This window comes from Pinus tabuliformis, chromosome X (genome assembly GCF_031772625.1).
Source record: "Pinus tabuliformis cultivar Carrire ecotype Pingquan chromosome X, CPIR1, whole genome shotgun sequence".
NCBI classification, from domain to species: Eukaryota; Viridiplantae; Streptophyta; class Pinopsida; order Pinales; family Pinaceae; genus Pinus; species Pinus tabuliformis.
The window spans coordinates 1669886924-1669896658 of record NC_142308.1 but is presented as its reverse complement, the minus strand read 5'-3'; the positions used below and the strand labels follow the sequence as shown (position 1 = coordinate 1669896658).

Here is a 9735-nt window from a genome sequence, read left to right as displayed (position 1 = left end):
CATAGGTTCGGCACAAGACCTCAAACTCAAATAGAAATGTTTCAGGATCCTCACTTCACAACCCATAAAAGTTTGGGAGGAAAGATGGTGAAATATATTTTATGGTTGTGTCAGTTTCCTCATCGGCTATAGGGAATCCAAATGAGTCATCTCCTTCCCTATTTCCCCAAATATTACCTATACCTCCTCCATTGTTACCTCCATTATTTCCTCTTCCTCTACCTCTACCTCCTCCTCCAAATCCATCTACTACTTCCTCTATCATGGTAGTTTCCTCAGATTCTTATGGTTCTTCTATTAATGGTGGATGAGAGATAGTTTCTCCCTTTCCTTCTTCTTCAGTTGATTCTTCTTCTTTGATTACAATATGTTCCCCTGTAGAAGTGAAGAAAGGTTCTTTTCCTAGATCATATTTAGTAGATAGTGTGGGAGAATCTTCTAATTCAGCTGCTGCCCCTTGAATTTCAGGAATCCTAAGGCTGGGATTATGAGTCGGGGATGGAGGTGTATCTTGTCTATGCCTTGAAGTAGCTGGAGTTGTGAAAATAGAACTTTTGGCCCTAGCTATAAACCTTCCCCTAGAATATCTTACTCTACGCATGTCATTTTTTTATTATTTTTTAAGTCAGGCTAATAATTCTCTTTCTAGGATGCGAAATTGGATACGGCTCTGCTAGGGTTCTGAGCGACCCATCAACGGCGCCGACAGGCCACCAGGCTAGACCATCTCAGGGGGTGAGAAAGCCTCTGCAGCGCTTCAGAGCTGCAGAGCATTAAGGCTACGCTATGGCACAACCTCTGGGGGGGGCGTCAGAGCCCTCCCCGTCGCAGCAAGATCCTGCGCAAAACGTCATTTTTGGTTCAGTGGACAAAGATATCTTGAACAGGGGGAAAAAACCCCAAAATGATAATAAGGAAAATGGAAGACGGAAAGACGGAAACAACGATCCACAAGAAGGAACAGAAAAGACTGAAGAAGGTCCGAAAATTTCCTCAACAACGTGCAGACCAGTGGCCAAGGAGCGGCCACGAATAGAGCTGTCGGGGGACAAGATTGACAGAAGAATAGAGTACATGCGAGATCATGCCCTCATTGGGAAGTTCATAGGGTTCTGGCCTACTGAGAAAGCCCTATATGGTTGGATAGCGGCGAAATGGAAACCTAAAGGAGATGTCACTCTGCAGCTAGGGCCGAAAGGCTTCTTCACAGCAATCTTCTTCTGCCTGGAGGACAAATATAGAATACTAGTAGAAGGGCCCTACTTTTTTAACTCAGCTGGATTATACCTGAGGGAATGGATCCCCAGATTTAACCCAGACAAGGAAGATCTAACGTGGGCGCCAGTTTGGATCAGATTATACTCTCTCCCGGACGAATATTGGGATGAGGATCTACTCAGAAGGATCGGAAATGGGGTGGGAGAGTATATCAGAGCGGCAGAAGAAACCAAATCTCGTAAGTACATCTCCTATGCTCGAATATGTGTTTTCATTCGCCTCAATGAAGCTCTTCCAGAGTCGGTAACTCTCGCCCATCGAGATGAAGAATGGATCCAGCCTCTCGACTATGAACATGTTCCATTTCGGTGTAGAAAATGTCATGCCCTAGGACATCTCTTTAGGGATTGCCCTCAAAATGTTCAAATCAGCATCCCTGACTCTTCTGATACCCCTGCCCAGGATGGCTTTACTAAAGTCTCTAGCAGGAAGCGCTCGCACAAAAAACCCCAAAATGGGTACAAACCCCAGCCCAACAAATCCCATGGTCCAGTAACCAAGAACAGCTTTGATATTCTTGGACAATCCTCAGATGAGTTCCCTACCAATGCTGATGCCAACCCTGATCACCCATCTTCCTCTTCACCTCCCCCTCCATCTAAATCCCCTCCCAAATCTCCGTCCCCCATCATCATCCCTACCATTCTTAAAAGAGATCAGAAAGATACTGCAGAGATCCTCAAGGAAATGGAAGTTGACGGAAAAGCAGACCTCCCCCAGAATCCAGAGACCAGCATTGAAGACAACAATCAAGTGCAAATAATGGACGAAGAGCCAGAAAGCATAGATCTGAATGGCTTAGACATATTGGAATTAGAACTTGCTTGCAAAAAGAAAGCATACGATTCAATTCCAGAGCTCCAACTTAATAAGCTCGAAGTGATCATCTCACGAGCCTATCATCAGCACCAACTCGGGATACAACCAGGAAGCCAATGGGATGGAAATCTGCGCCCAAAGGACACAAAAAAGAGAGGAAGAAAGACAGATTTACAAAGAACAATAGAGATTGGGAAAATCCTGGTAGACTCAGGCAGATATGCAAAGTTGACAAAGTACTACAAGCCCTCTGTCAATGGTTAATCATGAAGCTGGTGTCTTGGAATATAAGAGGGCTAAACAACCCCGGAAAACTCAGGATGTTAAAAAACATGATAAAAAAGGAAAAGCCACAAATGTGCTTTCTCCAGGAAACTAAGTGTAATAGTACCATGCTAGGCAGCATTCTTTCAAAAGCCTGGCCAGGATGTCGGTCGGTTGCAGTAGATGCCTCTGGAGCTTCAGGAGGGTTAGCAATAGCATGGAATACCCAAGCGGTATCCCTCTCAGATTTTCATGCAGCACACTACCTTATACAGGCGACCTTTCACATTCTGGGCACCAATATTCACGGCAACCTATCAAATGTTTACTTCCCACAAGACACCGGAAGTAAGATAGCGCTCCTTGACACGATTGAAGCTCTAAGTAACAGCAGAAGGCACCCACTTTGGATCGTTGCTGGGGACTTCAACATGATTACTAAAACTGAAGAGAAGCTAGGAGGGAGGAGTAGAATGGAACCTGAAGTCAATCGCTTCAAGGAATTCATCCAATCGACATCTCTCATAGATATGCCGTTTTGTAATGGCACCTTCACTTGGAGTAATCGCAGGGCTGGCAAACATCAAATCGCCTCCAAACTGGATCGCTTCCTCCTCTCAGACAACGCGGTCCACTTAGGAGGAGACATCTCAGCGGCCATTCTTGCCCACACAGGATCGGATCACTGGCCAATTGCTCTACAGTGGCAAAGACCAGGTAACTTAATAAAAAGGCCCTTCCGCTTTGAAGGATTCTGGCTTACGCATCCCACTTTCAAGGACTTTGTCAAGACCACCTGGGCCTCGTTCATTCCCCCAGAAGGAGCAAAAATGTATCAATTCCAGCAGAAGTTAAGATTTCTTAAAAGTCACCTAAAAAGATGGAACAGGGAAACCTTTGGAAATATCTTCGAGGCGCAGCAAGAGTTAATTCAGGATCTGGAGGTTCTCCATCAAAAGATTATCTTGGAGGGGCACACGGAAGCCACTTTGGAGAAGGAGCGACTCATCCATAGCCAGCTGGAGGATAGAAGAAAGCAGGAAGAAATCTACTGGAGGCAAAAGTCAAGAGTCAGATGGCTGAAGGAGGGGGAACGTAATACCAAATTCTTCCACAGAACTACAGTTCAGAGAAGAATGCATAACAATATACCCTTCATCCAAGACCAAACGGGGGCAAAAGTAGAGACACACGAGGAAATTGAAGAGGTGCTCCTCAATCACTTTCAACAGGTCCATCAAGAGCAAAGAGAAGACCGGCGACAGGCCATTAGCAAAATTACCAGCAATATTCCAAAGCTCATTACGGAGGAACACAATGAACTCCTAATGCGCCCTATTCTTCCCCAGGAAGTGGATGAGGCAATGACGCAGCTCAAAGAAGGTAAAGCCCCTGGCCCAGATGGATTTACTACCACATTCTTTCACTCTTTCTGGGATATGATAAAGGAGGAAGTCTGGCAGATTGTTGAAGAATCCAGGGCTATGCGCTGGCTTCTTCCCTCTCTCAACTCCACATTCATCACTCTCATCCCCAAAGAGGAGGACTCCATCACCCCTGATAAATTCAGGCCAATTGCCTTATGCAACGTCATTTACAAAGTCATAGCAAATCGACTCAAACCCCTCCTTCCCGGGCTCATCTCTCCGGAACAGTCAGGGTATGTGGAAGGACGACAAATAATGGATGGTATTCTACTCACTCACGAGATCATCCACTCCCTCAAGCACTCAAAGCAAGCAGGTATGCTTCTCAAATTAGATCTTTCCAAGGCATTTGACAAACTTAGTTGGAATTATATACATCATATGCTAAAAGCTTTTGGTTTCTGCTCCTCTTGGGTCCGATGGATCATGAGCCTAATAACTTCCACTCATTTTTCTATCCTTGTGAATGGCATTCCCTCCCGCCCCTTCAAACCCTCCAGGGGTATCCGGCAAGGGGATCCCCTTTCCCCCTTTCTCTTTGTTCTTATGGCTGAAGGATTAGGTCGTCACATTAAATAGGCCCTCCATTCTCATCAGATCAAAGGCATCTCCGTGCACAACTCCTCAGCCACCTCTCATCAGCAGTTCGTTGACGACACTATGCTTTTTGGTTATCCCTCTGTTCAAGAAGCCCTCCGTCTTAAATCCCTCCTCCAGGATTTTTCGGAAGCCTCTGGCACGCATATCAATTGCTCTAAATCACAGGTTTTCTTCTTTCATACTCCGCCTTCGGTCAAATCTGCTGTAATTCGCATCTTGGGCTTCCCCTCTGCCTCCCTTCCTTCCAAATACCTGGGCGCACCCCTCACGGCATCAGCCATTAAGCAACCCGCATGGCGCTCCCTTCTTGAGAAACTTGATAACCGTCTCAACCTCTGGACATATAGATCTCTTAACTTAGCCAGTCGAGTTGTCCTCATCAAATCAGTCCTGCAGGCAATGCCTCTGTACTTGTTCTCAATTCTAGCAGCGCCTAAATGGGTTCTAAAAAGCATAAGAAACCTTCAGCGTAATTTTCTATGGAGCAGCTCAGCCACTAATCGCAAATGGGCATTGGTTAAATGGACCAATGTATGCATGCCCAAAGACAAGGGGGGCATAGGGTTAAGGGACCCTGAGTACAACAATGCTATTATGAATGCCAAGATCTGGTGGCAATGGATCACTAACCCAGATAAGCCCTGGGTCAAAATCTGGACAGCCAAATATGCCGGGAATAGACCTCAAGAAGAACTCATCAGATTCATTCCTACCGAAAAGGGATCTCTAATATGGAATGCTGCCAAACAGCACTATCAGTTAATTCAAAAGCACAGCTTCTGGGAAATCAGGAATGGACACACTGCAAGATTTTGGACTGATGCCTGGAACCAAATGCCCAAACTCAAAAATGTTCTTCACCCTTCTTTGATTCCAGATAGGCAGGAGCAGCAGCAGGAAAAAGTTCACCAATTCTGGATGCCGGAGATGGAATATGGTTTTAGAAGATGGAAACAGAGCAACCAAATTCTCAACAGCTCAGACGCTCGGAAGGAAGAAGAGCTGAGGAACGAGCTAAGGAAAAGAAGAATAAGGCAGGATAATGGTGGGGATATCCTCAGATGGGGATACCAACCCAAGGGATCCTACACTACCTCAGAAGCCTACAAGGTGTTATGCAACTTCCCCACACCTCCAGACCCTTTATGGAGCAAAATATGGGAGCTCGGACCCTGGCCAAAAATCTCCTACTTTCTCTGGCTGGTAGGTCATAAAAAAATTCTCACATGGGATAAGCTTAGAAAGCGAAACTTTCATGGCCCCTCGATTTGTCATAACTGCTTTCAAAGTGAAGAAACTCTCCAACACCTCTTGGATACCTGTCCTCTAGCCAATCAACTTTGGGATAAGGTCAGTTTCAGAGGCCAAAAAAGATGCAGAGGGGAAAACGACATCATCAATTCCATAAGACAATGGCCAAAGCATCCCTACAAAAGCAAGATCCTCAACCATTTATGGAGTATCATCCCGGGGATCGTCCTATGGAATATCTGGAAGGAAAGAAATCAACGCATATTCAAAAACAAACGATCTTCTACTGAAGAAACCTGGAGCAGGATACACAGGAACATACAAGAGACGATGGCGCTTCAAGTATGGACCAAGGAAGATCTCCCATCTACAGATAATGAACATAACATTCTAGACAATTGGCAGCTGCAGTTACCTCAAGAAACGCTCAAGAATAGCACATCTAATAGCAACATCAAGGACATCTGCCATTGGAAAGCCCCCCCTAAAAACTCATATAAGCTGAATTTCGATGGGGCTTCCAAAGGTAATCCAGGAGCAGCTGGATTTGGTGGCATACTGAGGGACCATGAAGGCACTCCTATGCAAATATATTTTGGGAACATGGGATGGGATACCAATAACTCAGCAGAGTTGGAAGGGCTTTGGCAGGGCCTTCTGCAAGCTTGGAATCTCAATCTTCAACCCCTGATTGTAGAAGGCGACTCCCAGATTCTTATCAACATGGCCACCCGTATACAGAATGGCTCGCAAGCGAGGAAAGTAGCACCCAGCTGGAGACTAGAAGCAAGGCTAAATGACATAGCACAAAAGCTAAGCAACACTAGAGCTATCTCCTTTATACACACTAAAAGAGAAGGCAACAAAATAGCCGACCTCCTAGCCAACATTGGGGTCGAGACTGATCTCCCCCTTCTATTCGGAAGCACGAAGATCATTCCTAACAGGCAACAGCTCCAGGAATGTGAAAGCCTGATCCAAGGAGAAGCTGTCTCCCCGGATGCGGGTGTCATCGAGCCAGGACATGGGGAGCCACATGCCCAGCATGTGCCGCCACGTGATGGACAAAGGGCTTTAATGCCCCTCGCCGCCGAGACGTTAAGAAGGGAGAAGCAAAGCGGAATCCGTAAGGAGGTAGCTGGGAATGATGGCGAGCCTGCAGAGAGCATTCAATGCGGACAAAATCTGAGGGAATGTCAGCTGGTTTAAGTGGGATGGAATGTTGCAGTTATGGGCTCAGAGTGCCGAGCAAGCTACTCAGATCTCTGAGGGAAAGTGTCGAGCCATTGATGCTGAGAGCGAAGTCATTCATTCGGAAGAGGTTTGGTCCCTGTTTGTTTATTCTGGGCTTTGTTTATGTACAGCTGAGCTCTGCCTCGCGTCAATTTGGGGACAGCACTCAATTGGGGGTGAACGCAGTAACAACAGGCCCTCAAGCACTGCTCTGGAACAAGCTGAGGGCGTCGTTGAAACCATGGCGCGATTGCGTGACAGAATGCCGTGTAGAAGAGGCACTGGGCGTGGTCAGTCTTCGCATCCCCCTACAGCGGATGTCCATCATCACTGTTGCTGCTGCTATTGCTACAGAAGGGAGGGAACCACACCAATTCCAGCCAGTCAGTTTTTGGAGGCCGGCAACTCCAATGATGGAGCGCCCATGCTTCCAGCGTTCGGCTCAGTCTATTTTACCCTGGGCAGCTCGCGGGATAATGCTGGCATTAACGCCCACATCTCAGTTCTTTTTACAAAGGTTCCTGAGGAGAATGCAGAAGAAACGCAACCGGTCTCCGCTGAGGTACTTCCAGAGGGCAATAGGGAGAAACGCCCGGTGGTGCAGCCAACAAATGCCGAGGGTATTTCAGAGAAGGAGCTTCAGCAAGCCCCTGCCCGACCTCAAGAGCAAGAGATGCCGGCCCCCGTGCAGGATCCTATGGCAATGTGGGCAGGCATCCCAGAAGGCCAAGGCTGGTGCAGAATTATTGAGGAAGAACCTGAAGATTAATTCCCAGAGGCACTCACTGGCATACATTTCTCTCTCTCAGGTCTGGTATAGGTTTGGGGTCTCGGTTGGTTTCTGGATTATGCTAAATATCTATGTTTGTGTCCATTCTGTTCTTGTTCACGTTCACGTTTATTATAGTAAGGGAAGTAGGCCTGGCAAAGTCTGTTATGCGTCGTTTTGTTGGATGCCCCTGCGTGGGCCGTTTTTTTGCTACCTGGGAACATCTCTGTGTCATGTGTTTTGGTACAAACTGGAAGTGCTGCCCCTGCGAGGGCGAATTCAGAGTCAAGTACAGCTACCCAAGGCGCCACTGTCGGCCCTGGGTAGCCTGCTTTTTTGAATGTAATGTTATCTGTATATAATATAATAGATTAGCTAGCTTTGCCGAGAAAAAAAAATAATTCTCTTTCTGATCTTTCAGGTTGCACTACGTGCAAGAAGAGAGCATACTCAAGAAATTATTGAACTAATAACTCTCTTTTCTGATCCCCCAGATCACACTAGGTGCAAGAGGAGATCATACTTCAAGAAGTTATCAATTTTTCCCTTTTTTTATGTAAGAGATCGGCTACCTAGTTACACTTCCCCGGCAATGGTGCAAAAATGTTTAGTCAATTTAGTATGTCCTAAATTGCTACATTAATTATCAATCTGGGAGTCGTAAACTGATGAAGTGCAACGCACTATATGTACAAGACAACCTCTTTCTTACTTTTTATTGTTTTCAATTTTATTTTGTTTTGGGGTTTTATCTTTGTTTATCTCCTAATGCGAATAGAAATCCTATTCCTAAGTTTTAAGAATACTTTAGAAGGCAAGTATGGATATAGTTTTTAGACAATTATGTCCCTTATGATAACTTCTAGAGCTTAACACTTCAAAGGTTCTCAAAACATACTAGTGATAAGTTTAGTACTTGAACAAGAATGTAAATGTGCAGCTATTCAAATTAAACAAATGATGAACTACTGATCATGAAATCACTGTCTCTGCTGCTCACCTAAATACAGAAATAAAATTTAAGCTATTTCACTCAAACAAACCAAAAATTGTAGACTAATGAAAGTAAAATCAATTTACTTCACTTATAGTCTGATAGCTCGCCAAGTAGCTTTTCGGGGTTAAGCCATGGCTATGGAGATAATGTCAATAACATGAAGAATTGATATCTAATTTACCTAATTGCATATGAAAGTCAAATCAAGTTACTTCACTTATAGTCCGATAGCTTGCTAGGTAGCTTTTCGGGGTTAAGCCATGGCTCTGGAGATAATGTTAATAACATGAAGAACTTGATATCTAATTGCAAAAATGACAGTAAAATCAAATCACTTCATTCATAATCTGATAGCTCGCCAAGTAGCTTTTCAAGGTTAAGCCAGGGCTTTGGAGATAACTTTAAATGACATGAAGAACCTAACATCTAATTTCAAAAATGAAAGTAAAATCAAATCACTTCATTCATAATCTGATAGCTCGCCAAGTAGCTTTTCGGGGTTAATCCATGGCTCTGGAGATAACGTTAAATGACATGAAGAACCTGACATCTAATTGCAAAAATGAAAGTAAAATCAAATCACTTCATTCATAATTCGATAGCTCGCCAGTAGCTTTTCGGTGTTAAGCCATGGCTCTGGAGATAACTTTAAATGACATGAAGAACTTGATATCTAAACTAACTAACAACAACAAATAAATAAGACTGAAATCAGAGCAGAACTGAAATTGAAAAGCTAAGAAAATAAAGTCAGCAGAGAGGCCAATCTCATGTCACTATTGGATGTAAAAATTATATGAAAATGCTCAAGCGTAACCTATCCTGAAACACACCGATCAATGTTAGCAAAAATATACAGTGCTGGAAAATCATGTACAGGAATGAAACGTTAACATCATAAATGAATTAGGAAATATATACACAGATGAACAAGCTATGAAATATTTATAATGGAAATAAGAAAACGATACATGAAGGCTTTAAGGAAATAAAGAAACAAAACCTCAACCAGCAAGGGCCCTCTGCACGGCCTTGGTTAACACACTGTCAATCCGAAATTATGCTCACACAATCATAAGAAACAGGGTCTTTTATAT

The 9735-nt window shown here is 44.4% G+C and overlaps 1 protein-coding gene across 1 annotated transcript; it reads left to right on the top strand.

Moving 5' to 3' along the window:
- The first annotated feature begins 786 nt into the window (after nt 1-786).
- Nucleotides 787-6848, top strand: LOC149146433 (uncharacterized). Its single transcript, XM_089452763.1, has 5 exons — nt 787-2301; nt 2469-3305; nt 3594-4104; nt 4477-5498; nt 6045-6848. The coding sequence occupies exons 1-5, from the start codon at nt 787-789 to the stop codon at nt 6846-6848; spliced, it is 4689 nt and encodes a 1562-aa protein (XP_089308889.1).
- Nucleotides 6849-9735: the final 2887 nt, after the last annotated feature.

Coding starts and splice junctions, on each gene's coding strand:
- LOC149146433 (XM_089452763.1), top strand. CDS start 787: ATGGCACAACCTCTGGGGGGGGCGTCAGAGCCCTCCCCGTCGCAGCAA. Junction 3,306..3,593: donor AGTTAATTCAGGATCTGGAG/GTTCTCCATCAA, acceptor CACTTTCAACAG/GTCCATCAAGAGCAAAGAGA. Junction 5,499..6,044: donor CTACCTCAGAAGCCTACAAG/GTGTTATGCAAC, acceptor GACAATTGGCAG/CTGCAGTTACCTCAAGAAAC.